Source organism: Salmo trutta, chromosome 17 (genome assembly GCF_901001165.1).
Source record: "Salmo trutta chromosome 17, fSalTru1.1, whole genome shotgun sequence".
NCBI lineage: Eukaryota > Metazoa > Chordata > Actinopteri > Salmoniformes > Salmonidae > Salmo > Salmo trutta.
Genome location: NC_042973.1, coordinates 11,829,074 through 11,843,362, shown reverse-complemented (window position 1 = coordinate 11,843,362; position 14,289 = coordinate 11,829,074). Strand labels below are relative to the sequence as shown.

The 14,289-nt window shown below is 46.6% G+C and overlaps 1 protein-coding gene across 4 annotated transcripts in view; it reads left to right on the top strand.

Moving 5' to 3' along the window:
• LOC115151589 (inaD-like protein) overlaps nucleotides 1–14,289 on the top strand; it is a 137,317-nt gene that overhangs the window by 98,266 nt on the left and 24,762 nt on the right. For 3 of the 4 annotated variants that reach the window (XM_029695643.1, XM_029695644.1, XM_029695642.1), the window contains exons 22-26: nucleotides 2,305–2,419; nucleotides 2,613–2,675; nucleotides 3,030–3,140; nucleotides 3,595–3,654; nucleotides 6,940–7,045. In XM_029695643.1, coding sequence (XP_029551503.1) covers nucleotides 2,305–2,419; nucleotides 2,613–2,675; nucleotides 3,030–3,140; nucleotides 3,595–3,654; nucleotides 6,940–7,045 — 455 coding nt within the window. The remainder of the gene's footprint in view (nucleotides 1–2,304; nucleotides 2,420–2,612; nucleotides 2,676–3,029; nucleotides 3,141–3,594; nucleotides 3,655–6,939; nucleotides 7,046–14,289) is intronic. The other variant, XM_029695645.1, reaches the window with a different exon arrangement.

Here is a 14,289-nt window from a genome sequence, read left to right as displayed (position 1 = left end):
TTTTTAGTTTATCGGGTACAGAAGGACTGGGGAAAGAATCATTATAAAACGTGTAGTTTGGAACCTAGATGATCATTTATCACAGTTAAAAGAAATGTCAAACTCCAGGCCCACCTAATAGAGAGCAATGTGATCATAACTGCAGTGGTTGTGTGTGTACGTGGACCTACGTGAGTATGTGTGGTAGTGTGCAGGGCCGTAACCATGGTTTGTGTTTTAGTGTTATTAGATAGACTGAGATGAATGAACCTACAGCCTATTAGCTGCACAATAGTAATGTTATACCCCTGAAAGGATGGAAATATGACAAATGATTCACACTAACACATAGTAACAGCGACGAAATGAAAACGTAGCACATTTTTTGGAACTATTGTTTGCATGTTTATTGCATTTTAATGTAAGGCCTATAAAGAAGATGGGTCAATGGGAGATGTTCATATATGAAACATATCTAATGTGTTTAAGTTCCTAACTTGTTTGATAAGATTCGTACAGATTTTCTCAGGGGTCCCCACATGGGGCCACGACCTCCAGTTTGGGAACCACTGTACTAACTTTTCCCTCTGCTCCCTCCCTCCCTCCTGCATGCGTCCCGCCTCAGCCTCACCACTGAGCGCCACATCATCACAGTCTTCCTCAGTAGCCTACTCTCTGTAAAGCAAAGTTATTATGTGAACTTAGCGTATTTTTTGCTCCTGCTGAGGTTGGCTCCGCTTAACGTTAGCTTTAGCTTCTTGCGTCATCTTTCTACCTGGCTAAGTAATATTAGCCAGAGCCCTTCAACTGCAATCGAAGTCTCTGCCGACAGACCCACCTGACTGACTGACATATCTATAAGCTCATTCTCCGAGAGTCGTTTTTTTGTTTGTGCGGGGTATGTCTGTAGACACGGCAGGAGTCGCGGGATCGTTTTAAAATTGCCTTTTGTCTGGCATTTCGCAAACACAGCAGCGTCTCTATTGCCTACTTGAGCTGACTGCGAGCTGGTTTAGTTTGTTCCTGGTCGGCCCTCGGCCTGTGCCACGAGAGGGCAGAGTTAGCCGTTTGAGAGAGTGGTGAATGTGCTTTTAAAAAGGCATATCCTGGGGATGCAGGCGAACATAATGAACAAACCACTGTTCATGATTCCACTGGTTCACATAGTGGCAGGCGAACATAATGAACACACCACTGTTCATGATTTTACTGTGGATATAGATACTTTTGTACCTGTTTCCTCCAGCATCTTCACAAGGTCCTTTGCTGTTGTTCTGGGATTGATTTGCACTTTTCGTACCAAAGTACGTTCATCTCTAGGAGACAGAATGCGTCTCCTTCCTGAGCGGTATGCCGGCTGCGTGGTCCCATGGTGTTTATACTTGCGTACTATTGTTTGTACAGATGAATGTGGTACCTTCAGGCGTTTGGAAATTGCTCTCAAGGATGAACCAGACTTGGGGAGGTCAACCATTTTTTCTTCTGAGGTCTTGGCTGATTTATTTTTATTTTCCCATGACTCAAATTATGTCAATTAGCCTATCAGAAGCTTCTAAAGCCATGATATAATTTTACGGAATTTTCCAAGCTGTTTAAAGGCATAGTCAACTTAGTGTATGTAAACTTCTGACCCACTGGAATTGTGATACAGTGAATTATAAGTGAAATAATCTGTCTGTAAACAATTGTTGGAAAAATGACTTGTGTCATGCACAAAGTAGATGTCCTAACCTACTTGCAAAAACTATAGTTTGTTAACAAGAAATTTGTGGTGTGGTTGAAAAACGAGTTTTAATGACTCCAACCTAAGTGTATGTAAACTTCCGACTTCAACTGTATCTACATCGTCATTTTTTCTAATAAAACGTTTTTCTGAGGTCCGGGACTCGTCCTCATAATAGTCATGGCCATGGTTGTGCCTGTCTCATCCAGAGAGCAGTCATGACTCATGTTTAATGAGCTTTTCTGGTACATAATGGATGTAGGCGAGATGCCTGAGTAATGGAGATCACAGGTTCTGTGTGTGTACGTGTGTGCGTGTGTGTGTGTACGTGCGTCTGTCTCTCTGTGTGTGTGTGTACGTGCGTCTGTCTCTCTGTGTGTGTGCGTGTGTGTGTGTGTGCGTGTGTGCGTGTGTACGTGCGTCTGTCTCTGTGTGTGTGTGTGTGTGTGTGTGTGTGTGTGTGTGTGTGTGTGTACGTGCGTCTGTCTCTCTGTGTGTATGTGTACGTGCGACTGTGTGTGTGTGTGTGTGTGTGTGTGTGTGTGCGCGTTTTCGCTCGTCTGTGTGTGAACTTACCCTGGCATGTGCCCACGTGCTTCCAGAGTGGAGGTGTGGCAGGAGGATGGCGAGTCTCTTGGCATCAGCATTGTGGGCGGGCACAGCGTCATCAAGAGACTGAGGAACGGAGAGGAACTCAAGGGCATCTTCATCAAACAGGTGCCGACATTCTCCCTCCCTCGACTTTGTAGCTTAAAGCTTCAGTCAGGTAGCCTTATACCAAAACAAGTGGTATCGTAGCCTGTTTTGTTTTTGTTTAAATGTAGCTTTACATCTTTATATTGATTCAGAAATGTATCATAACTTGTGTCTTTTTATTTTATTAATTATTAACTAATGATATAAATTACAGGTACTGCCGGAGAGCCCTGCGGGACGCACTCGTTCCCTCAAGACTGGAGACAAGATAGTGCAGGTGAGGAGGAGAGAACGCTAGCACAACGCTGTAGCAGTGACACAGCATTGATAGAGGAATGATACAGGAATGCTAATTCAACACTGTAGCAACACTATAGGAACACTACTTACGACACCATGTTAATGCTACAGAAACACAAACCGCAAATTCCAGACAGGTTGGTGACCTCTGTTGTATTCTCTCTCTCTCTCTCTCTCTCTCTCTCTCTCTCTCTCTCTCTCTCTCTCTCTCTCTCTCTCTCTCTCTCTCTCTCTCTCTCTACCCCTTTTCTTATTATCTCCTCTTTCCATTTCTATCCCGTCTCCTCTCTTTCTGTCTGTGTATCTTTGTGTGTGTGTGTGTGTGTGTCAGGTATCAGGTGTGGACCTCCAGAATGCCAGTCATGAGGAGGCAGTCCAGGTCATCAAGACGGCTCCCAGTCCCGTGGTCTTCATCGTTCAGAGCCTCTCTGCCACGCCAAGGGTAAACATACACCCACACACACATGCAGCGCAAATCATGACCCAACAAAATGTATTTATATTTTTATATCCTTGATGCTCAAGCGTTTTCTTAGGGGATAGGCAGTTTATTGGTGAGCGTCTCTTCAGTGATACAGTGTGTATCACTGTTGTAGTTCGTGGTGCCCCCTCTTTGCCTTAGAGAATTGGTTGTGTTTGCTCTCCTTCTTCTCTTGTAGGTTAGAATTTCTAGTAGTTGTTGTTATTTCAGCTGGTGCTTGGTGTATGGAGTTTGACACTCTTCCTTCGCGTGTCTGTCTGTGTATGTGTGTGCGTTTGTCTGTGCCTGTATGTGTCTCTGTGTCTGTGTGGGTCTGTCTGTCTGTCTGTCTGTCTGTCTGTCTGTCTGTCTGTCTGTCTGTCTGTCTGTCTGTGTGTGCACGCACCTATGTCTGCATTTGTCTTTCTCTTTCCAGCCTGTCTCACTAACGGCGCCCAGTTACAGAAAACACAAGGCAAAGAGCAAAGTCATGCCGGTAAGCAGCCCCCCACTTTCTGCCAACATTTTATGGTGGTGAAAATGTCACAGGCTTGGTTCTAACGTTTAAAATATGTTTTGTTAGGGCTGACCCCAATTAGTCGGCTGGTCGATTGTTTGGTTGATCGGAAGTTGGTCGACCAAGATTTTGGCGGGAAACGTCTGTGAAACAAATGCATATTTCTGTTTGAATTTGGAGAGGGAGATAGCTGAAAGTTCTAATCCCTAATTTGCAACAGGGTGTGAAATGTCAACCCCCCCACCAGCTCCACTCCCCCTCTACGGGGGAGAGGGGGTCTGGCCGCAGTCATCCACTGCATAGCTGATCCGACCCACCTGGATCCTCACAGGACAGTCATGACATTCTGACAGGATTAGTTTACTGGGGGAGGTCTGGTGATGTCATTATGAGCACAATCACAAAACACCACATCTGTCATTTCAGTCCCGTCCGAAACTTCAATGTCAGTAATCTTTTTTTATTCCAGTCAGAATAACCTTCTGAACTCCAAGGTCCTCTGATAATACTAGTCCCGTGTGAATCAACATCCCTGTGTTTTGAGAGAAATGTCTGAGTTTGACAGGTGTTACTCGTGGTTTGTGCAAGAAAACAATAACTGAATGGATAAAATGAACTAAGTGCTGCATGTAAGCTACAGTTGAAGTCTGAAGTTTACATACATCTTAGCAAATACATTTAAACTCAGTTTCACATTTCCTGACCTTTAATCCTAGTAATAATTCCCTATCTTAGGTCAGTTAGGATCACCACTTTATTTTAAGAATGTGAAATGTCAGAATAATAGTAGAGATAATTATTTATTTCAGCTTTTATTTCTTTCATCACATTCCCAGTGGGTCAGAAGTTTACATTCACTCAATTAGTATTTGGTAGCACTGCCTTTAAATTGTTTAACTTGGGTCAAACGTTTCAGGTAGCCTTCCACAAGCTTCCCACAATAAGTTGAGTGAATTTTGGCCCATTCCTCCTGACAGAGCTGGTGTAACTGAGTCAGGTTTGTAGGCCTCCTTGCTCGCACATGCTTTTTCAGTTCTGCCCACAAATTTTCTATAGGATTGAGGTCAGGGCTTTGTGATGGCCACTCCAATACCTTGACTTTGTTTTCCTTAAGCCATTTTGCCACAACTTTGGAAGTATGCTTGTGGTCATTGTTCATTTGGAAGACCCATTTGCGACCAAGCTTTAACTTCCTGACTGATGTCTTGAGATGCTGCTTCATATAGTTGATTTGGTTAAAACAAATAGGATGTGTCTATATATGGAAAAATACATGTTTTAAAATGTTGACCAATCGATTGGTCGAAAGAACAGACGACTCTCGGTCAACCCAAATTTATTTTAGTCAGGGATGTTATGTCAGCCCTAATGTTTATTACCTTGTATTTCCTTTTAAGTTACCAGGACGGAAGGAGGGAGGGAGAAAGGAATCTCATCACTCTAAAAGTGCCTTAGTGAGCCTAGCTTGATTAGAACAGTCAGTCTACAATTAACCTTAATCATTTGGCTTAATAGACCCAGATCTATTAGCGTCACGTCCAACTCTGGAGGATGGAGGGCTGTTAAGCGCAATTAATTAGCCGGTTTAATTATATTGAGATCATATGTCCTGAGTTGAACGGAATACTATAGTATTTATCTCCCTTTGGATAATGTTGGATATGTAAAGTGCATTAGATGGATGGGGAAGTGACATTAAGGAACGTTGAGGAATAGACCCATTTAGAGGTCTGAGAAGGCAGACAAGGAACCCATTCATGTACTGCACAGTTACATTTCCCAACTGCTTTAGTTCAATAGAGAGGTGCTGGAGTGCTGCCTGGCACCAAACACACCAACACACCGTCCTGGCGGCCCTCATCCTTTCCCCTGTCATCTACTACCCCTCCTGGAGGCCCTCATCCTTTCCCCTGTCATCTACTACCCCTCCTGGAGGCCCTCATCCTTTCCCCTGTCATCTACTACCCCTCCTGGAGGCCCTCTTCTTTTCCCCTGTCATCTACTACCCGTCCTGGAGGCCCTCATCCTTTCCCCTGTCATCTACTACCCCTCCTGGAGGCCCTCATCCTTTCCCCTGTCATCTACTACCCCTCCTGGAGGCCCTCATCCTTTCCCCTGTCATCTACTACCCCTCCTGGAGGCCCTCATCCTTTCCCCTGTCATCTACTACCCCTCCTGGAGGCCCTCATCCTTTCCCCTGTCATCTACTACCCGTCCTGGAGGCCCTCATCCTTTCCCCTGTCATCTACTACCCCTCCTGGAGGCCCTCATCCTTTCCCCTGTCATCTACTACCCGTCCTGGGGGGCCCTCATCCTTTCCCCTGTCATCTACTACCCCTCCTGGAGGCCCTCATCCTTTCCCCTGTCATCTACTACCCTTCCTGGAGGCCCTCATCCTTTCCCCTGTCATCTACTACCCGTCCTGGAGGCCCTCACCCTTTCCCCTGTCATCTACTACCCCTCCTGGAGGCCCTCATCCTTTCCCCTGTCATCTACTACCCCTCCTGGAGGCCCTCATCCTTTCCCCTGTCATCTACTACCCGTCCTGGAGGCCCTCATCCTTTCCCCTGTCATCTACTACCCCTCCTGGAGGCCCTCATCCTTTCCCCTGTCATCTACTACCCCTCCTGGAGGCCCTCATCCTTTCCCCTGTCATCTACTACCCCTCCTGGAGGCCCTCATCCTTTCCCCTGTCATCTACTACCCCTCCTGGAGGCCCTCATCCTTTCCCCTGTCATCTACTACCCCTCCTGGAGGCCCTCATCCTTTCCCCTGTCATCTACTACCCGTCCTGGAGGCCCTCATCCTTTCCCCTGTCATCTACTACCCCTCCTGGAGGCCCTCATCCTTTCCCCTGTCATCTACTACCCCTCCTGGAGGCCCTCATCCTTTCCCCTGTCATCTACTACCCCTCCTGGAGGCCCTCATCCTTTCCCCTGTCATCTACTACCCCTCCTGGAGGCCCTCATCCTTTCCCCTGTCATCTACTACCCCTCCTGGAGGCCCTCTCTCTTTTCTCTTTTTTTTTCTCCAAGGCTTCTCTTTGTGATGTTTCCAAGGACAGGGTCACGTCTTCTCTTGGGTGAACACTTCCTCTTGCAGAGAGTTAGAAGTTCAAGTCAACTGTCCAGTTCCTGGTGCAGATGAATGGCAGGAGAGGAAGGAAGCCACTTTAGACTGTGTCAGGGATGGACGGCATTGCCAACTTCCAGAGTTGCCAACTTCCTAACCTACTCGTCATATCTTTGGTTTCCCCCCCTGCAGAAAGCAGAAGTAGGAGGCGCCCCTCCCCAGATGAGACTCCCCCCACCCTACCGACCACCCGGTCAGCTGACAGAGGACCAGGACGAAGAGCTGGAGGAGGTCAAAGGTCAGTCTCTACTCTCTTGACCAATTGGAAACTGTGTTGTTGGGACCATCCGCCTCTTCCCTCGTCTCATTCACGCCTCCTAAGCATGTTGAAATTCTGTTGACTTGTGCGTGGGTCTTCTCATTCATGACTGCCAGTGAAAACACTGTCTTGCTGTGTGTATATAGGCCTTAAAGGGATAGCTCACCTCAACAACAGAATTACTTGACTGTCTCCTGTACCTTCAGTTGGCTCAACATCTTTTGGGTGAACAATCCTTTTAAATTAAAGTCAGCCTACTGTCCATGTCTGGCTCTGAGCTCTACTCTATTACCCTGGGCCCATCAGCCTGGATTTGTGCAAGAATGGTGCAGCGGAGCATATCCGTTGGATTCCAGACTAGAGTTCTGCCACCCAAACAATGTCAAAGCGCTTTGAGTCTCTGGTGTAAAAGCACTCCACAAACCCAGTCAATACCCAAGCAATAAGGCAGAGGGGGTGTGGTATATGGCCAATATAACACCGATAAGAGCTGTTCTTAGGCACGACGCAACGCTGCGTTTGAACCACCCAGTTTATAATTATTAATGTGTCATTCCACCATAGAATGCTCTCTACTAAAATCGATTTCCCAACAACCAAGAAAGTCAGTGAAGCTGGAACTCTTTAAAGTGGGTTCAGTAGAGAATAGAGGTGAGCTCATTGCTGTTTTTACTTTCTCACTCTTCACCTCTGCTAAACTATTAAAGTGGGTGACCAGCGTCTGTCTGTCCAGTGGGCCGTGGGTTTTCCTCTGCTAAACTATTAAAGTGGGTGACCAGCGTCTGTCTGTCCAGTGGGCCGTGGGTTTTCCTCTGCTAAACTATTAAAGTGGGTGACCAGCGTCTGTCTGTCCAGTGGCCCGTGGGTTTTCCTCTGCTAAACTATTAAAGTGGGTGACCAGCGTCTGTCTGTCCAGTGGCCCGTGGGTTTTCCTCTGCTAAACTATTAAAGTGGGTGACCAGCGTCTGTCTGTCCAGTGGGCCCGTGGGTTTTCCTCTGCTAAACTATTAAAGTGGGTGACCAGCGTCTGTCTGTCCAGTGGGCCCGTGGGTTTTCCTCTGCTAAACTATTAAAGTGGGTGACCAGCGTCTGTCTGTCCAGTGGGCCCGTGGGTTTTCCTCTGCTAAACTATTAAAGTGGGTGACCAGCGTCTGTCTGTCCAGTGGGCCCGTGGGTTTTCCTCTGCTAAACTATTAAAGTGGGTGACCAGCGTCTGTCTGTCCAGTGGGCCCGTGGGTTTTCCTCTGCTAAACTATTAAAGTGGGTGACCAGCGTCTGTCTGTCCAGTGGCCCGTGGGTTTTCCTCTGCTAAACTATTAAAGTGGGTGACCAGCGTCTGTCTGTCCAGTGGGGCCCGTGGGTTTTCCTCTGCTAAACTATTAAAGTGGGTGACCAGCGTCTGTCTGTCCAGTGGCCCGTGGGTTTTCCTCTGCTAAACTATTAAGTGGGTGACCAGCGTCTGTCTGTCCAGTGGGCCCGTGGGTTTTCCTCTGCTAAACTATTAAAGTGGGTGACCAGCGTCTGTCTGTCCAGTGGGCCCGTGGGTTTTCCTCTGCTAAACTATTAAAGTGGGTGACCAGCGTCTGTCTGTCCAGTGGGCCGTGGGTTTTCCTCTGCTAAACTATTAAAGTGGGTGACCAGCGTCTGTCTGTCCAGTGGGCCCGTGGGTTTTCCTCTGCTAAACTATTAAAGTGGGTGACCAGCGTCTGTCTGTCCAGTGGGCCGTGGGTTTTCCTCTGCTAAACTATTAAAGTGGGTGACCAGCGTCTGTCTGTCCAGTGGGCCCGTGGGTTTTCCTCTGCTAAACTATTAAAGTGGGTGACCAGCGTCTGTCTGTCCAGTGGGCCCGTGGGTTTTCCTCTGCTAAACTATTAAAGTGGGTGACCAGCGTCTGTCTGTCCAGTGGGCCCGTGGGTTTTCCTCTGCTAAACTATTAAAGTGGGTGACCAGCGTCTGTCTGTCCAGTGGGCCGTGGGTTTTCCTCTTTCAACATTTCCTTCCACACCACACACACACCGGACGCACAAATACCACACACACACCGGACGCACAAATACCACACACACACCGGACGCACAAATACCACACACACACCGGACGCACAAATACCACACACACACCGGACGCACAAATACCACACACACACCGGACGCACAAATACCACACACACACCGGACGCACAAATACCACACACACACCGGACGCACAAATACCACACACACACCCGACGCACAAATACCACACACACACACCGGACGCACAAATACCACACACACACACCGGACGCACAAATACCACACACACACCGGACGCACAAATACCACACACACACCGGACGCACAAATACCACACACACCCGACGCACAAATACCACACACACACCGGACGCACAAATACCACACACACACCGGACGCACAAATACCACACACACACCGGACGCACAAATACCACACACACACCCGACGCACAAATACCACACACACACACACCGGACGCACAAATACCACACACACACCGGACGCACAAATACCACACACACACACCGGACGCACAAATACCACACACACACCGGACGCACAAATACCACACACACACCCGACGCACAAATACCACACACACACACCGGACGCACAAATACCACACACACACCGGACGCATAAATACCACACACACACCATCCATAAAAGCTTTTCCTTCTGACAACTTAAGGTGGGGTCTGATGAGGTCATCGTTGGACTTACCTCTGACACAATCAATGCTACTTAAACTCAGCCCATTTAAGAGCAGTGGTTGAAATGGAATTGTTAGGAATGACTGGTACATTATGACACTTTTTTCAAGCTTTGTTACTTTGCCTGACACACACACTTTTCTATTTTGACTGATAGGCGGTCGGTCGTTCAGATGTAATGGGGGTTTTACTTCTTTAAACGTTAGATCAAAAGCTTTGAAATGGAATTGAGAGTAAAGACGTGCGACGATGGAGCAGAATATAAATGTTGCTGATGCTTTTGGCTCACGTGTGTGTGTGTGGAAGCTTATGTGAACCACCGTTTCCTCTCGTGTGTGTGTGTGTGGAAGCTTATGTGAACCACCGTTTCCTCTCGTGTGTGTGTGTGTGTGTGGAAGCTTCTGTGAACCACCGTTTCCTCTCGTGTGTGTGTGGAAGCTTATGTGAACCACCGTTTCCTCTCGTGTGTGTGTGTGTGGAAGCTTATGTGAACCACCGTTTCCTCTCGTGTGTGTGTGGAAGCTTATGTGAACCACCGTTCCCTCTCGTTTGTGTGTGTGTGTGTGTGTGTGGAAGCTTATGTGAACCACCGTTTCCTCTCGTGTGTGTGTGTGTGTGTGTGTGTGTGTGTGTGTGTGTGTGTGTGTGTGTGTGTGTGTGTGTGTGTGTGTGTGTGTGTGTGTGTGTGTGTGTGTGTGTGTGTGTGTGTGTGCAAGCTTATGTGAACCACCGTTTCCTCTCGTGTGTGTGTGTGCGTGCGCATGTGTTTGCAAGCTTGTGTGTGTGTGTGACTGGTCATTGGGGACTTTCTGGATACACGTGTGTGTGCTTGTTCGTGTACGTCCGTTACATGTCTAACCCGTGAGCGTTACATGCCTAACCCGTGAGCGTTACATGCCTAACCCGTGAGCGTTACATGCCTAACCCGTGAGCGGTACATGCCTAACCCGTGAGCGTTACATGCCTAACCCGTGCGCGTTACATGCCTAACCCGTGAGCGTTACATGCCTAACCCGTGAGTGTTACATGCCTAACCCGTGAGCGTTACATGCCTAACCCGTGAGCGTTACATGCCTAACCCGTGAGCGTTACATGTCTAACCCGTGAGCGTTACATGCCTAACCCGTGAGCGTTACATGCCTAACCCGTGCGAGTGTTACATGCCTAACCCGTGCGCGTTACATGCCTAACCCGCGCGCGTTACATGCCTGGCCAGTCTGAATCAATCACTCCACTCTGACTGATAGGATCTCATGCATTAGCAGTGGCTGTCAGTGTCCCAAATGGTAGCCTATTCCCTACATAGTGCACTACTTTGGACCAGAGCCTGGTCCAAAGTAGTGCACTTTATAGGGAATAGAGTGCCCCTTTGGGACGTAGACTTGTATTAGCAGTGGGTCTGACTGACTTAAGTCCCCCCTGCCTCCTTTCCTGCCCCAGTCATCCACTTCTTCTGTTCAATCAGATGGCTAAACACTGATCAGAGATCAGGACCACAGTGGAAAGGACTCGCTTGGGGGAACTGCCACAGCATACTGATTCCAGACCTGGGTTCAAATACTATTCGCAATCTTTCCAATACTTTGAGCGTTTGCTCTAGGCTGGGGTTTTCTGTTTTGTGACCATGCTATTGATCCGTTAAGACAGACTAGCTCAATCGAGCACAGGTAAAGCCATTTGAAGTGATTTGTAATAGTATCTGAACCCTGGTGTGCCTGATGGGAAGTCATTGTGGAAAGGAAGACTCACCTTAAATCGTGCAATTAGACAGGAGGCTGTTTGTCCATATTCAGGCTACTGTATGTGGAGGGTATGTGATCGAGGCCTGTGATGGGATGTAATCCCAAACTATACACAGAGACGTGTCCCTATAGGCTACAAGGCAGCACTCTACAGCCAGTGTAGTCAAGTTTTGAAACTAAAATAGTGTTTCTGATTGGACAAGTCATGGTAGTCCCTCCATGTTTCACTCCCGTTTTCTTCCGTTTGGTGCCTAATGAATACACCCGTGGTCCCAGGTCTCAATCAGTCCCTGATAAGAGGGCTCAGATCTGATTAACCCTCATATCCCATATTATTTACTGCATATTGAGTACTGTGTTCTCCATGTCCACCTGGGGTTGTTGACATGTGTGAGTCCCAAATGGCACCCTATTGCCTATAGTGAACTACTTTTGCCCATGGCCCATAGGGCTTTGGTCTAAAGTAGTGCATTACATAGGGAATGGTAGTGCATTACATAGGGAATGGTAGTGCATTACATAGGGAATAGCAGTGCATTATATAGGGAATAGCAGTGCATTATATAGGGAATAGCAGTGCATTATATAGGGAATAGCAGTGCATTATATAGGGAGTAGCAGTACATTATATAGGGAGTAGCAGTACATTATATAGGGAATAGCAGTACATTATATAGGGAGTAGCAGTACATTATATCGGGAGTAGCAGTACATTATATAGGGAATAGCAGTACATTATATAGGGAGTAGCAGTATATTATATAGGGAGTAGCAGTGCATTATATAGGGAGTAGCAGTACATTATATAGGGAGTAGCAGTACATTATATAGGGAATAGCAGTGCATTATATCGGGAATAGCAGTACATTATATAGGGAGTAGCAGTACATTATATAGGGAGTAGCAGTGCATTATATAGGGAGTAGCAGTACATTATATAGGGAGTAGCAGTACATTATATAGGGAGTAGCAGTACATTATATAGGGAGTAGCAGTACATTATATAGGGAGTAGCAGTACATTATATAGGGAGTAGCAGTACATTATATAGGGAGTAGCAGTACATTATATAGGGAGTAGCAGTACATTAGGGAATAGCAGTACATTATATAGGGAGTAGCAGTACATTATATAGGGAGAAGCAGTACATTAGGGAATAGCAGTACATTATATAGGGAATAGCAGTGCATTATATAGGGAGTAGCAGTACATTATATAGGGAGTAGCAGTACATTATATAGGGAATAGCAGTACATTATATAGGGAATAGCAGTACATTATATAGGGAGTAGCAGTACATTATATAGGGAGTAGCAGTACATTAGGGAATAGCAGTACATTATATAGGGAGTAGCAGTACATTATATAGGGAGTAGCAGTACATTAGGGAATAGCAGTACATTATATAGGGAGTAGCAGTGCATTATATAGGGAGTAGCAGTACATTATATAGGGAATAGCAGTACATTATATAGGGAATAGCAGTACATTATATAGGGAATAGCAGTACATTATATAGGGAGTAGCAGTACATTATATAGGGAGTAGCAGTACATTATATAGGGAATAGCAGTACATTATATAGGGAATAGCAGTACATTATATAGGGAATAGCAGTACATTATATAGGGAGTAGCAGTACATTATATAGGGAGTAGCAGTACATTATATAGGGAGTAGCAGTACATTATATAGGGAGTAGCAGTACATTATATAGGGAATAGCAGTACATTATATAGGGAATAGCAGTACATTATATAGGGAGTAGCAGTACATTATATAGGGAGTAGCAGTACATTATATAGGGAATAGCAGTACATTATATAGGGAATAGGTTGCCATTTGGGATGCATCCAGCAACTGGCAGCATTAAGTTTCTTTTTATTTAGATCTAATGAAGATTTAATGAATTTCTCATGAATGTGGTCGGCTGTAGTTTAGTAATACTAGACATTTTGAAATCACTTCTCAAACTACTATCAGATAATTGCTATCAGGCAGATACTTTGAATAGACCTCTTTTTAAAAGCCCTCCATTATAGCCCTAATATCGTTGTTAAATTGTCGTAAACATTGTTCTATCAAATGGGCGAGGCCCAATAACCACACAAAACATCCTCAATCCATTCAACCTTGAGATGTACATCCCTGATTTATAGGCTCTGGGCTGGCAAGGGCTTTTGGCCTGAAGTCTGTGTGTGGTTGCTGTCGTGTGTGTCTGTGTCGATACACACACACACACACACACACACACACACACACACTCACACTCACACTCACACACACACACCTGCAAAGGCTTCTGGGCTGAACTGGTGTATGTGTGTGCTGAATCGATGTGTTAGCGTTGCAGTGAATGAATGCCACCATCCAGGCTGCATCACATCCTGCCGTGATTGGGAGTCCCATAGGGCGGCACACAATTGGCCCAGCGTCGTCCGGGTTTGGCCGGGGTAGGCCGTCATTGTAAATAAGAATTTGTTCTTATTTGTTCAACAATACTGGATCTGAGTACAAATAGGGGCTTGGGGACTAGGATTAGGGCCCTGGGTTAAGGGTAGGGGACTAGGATTAGGGCCCTGGGTTAAGGGTAGGGGGCTAGGATTAGGGGCCTGGGTTAAGGGTAGGGGGCTAGGATTAGGGGCCTGGGTTAAGGCTAGGGGGCTAGGATTAGGGGCCTGGGTTAACGGTATTGGGCTAGGTTTAGGGGCCTGGGTTAAGGGTATTGGGCTAGGATTAGGGGCCTGGG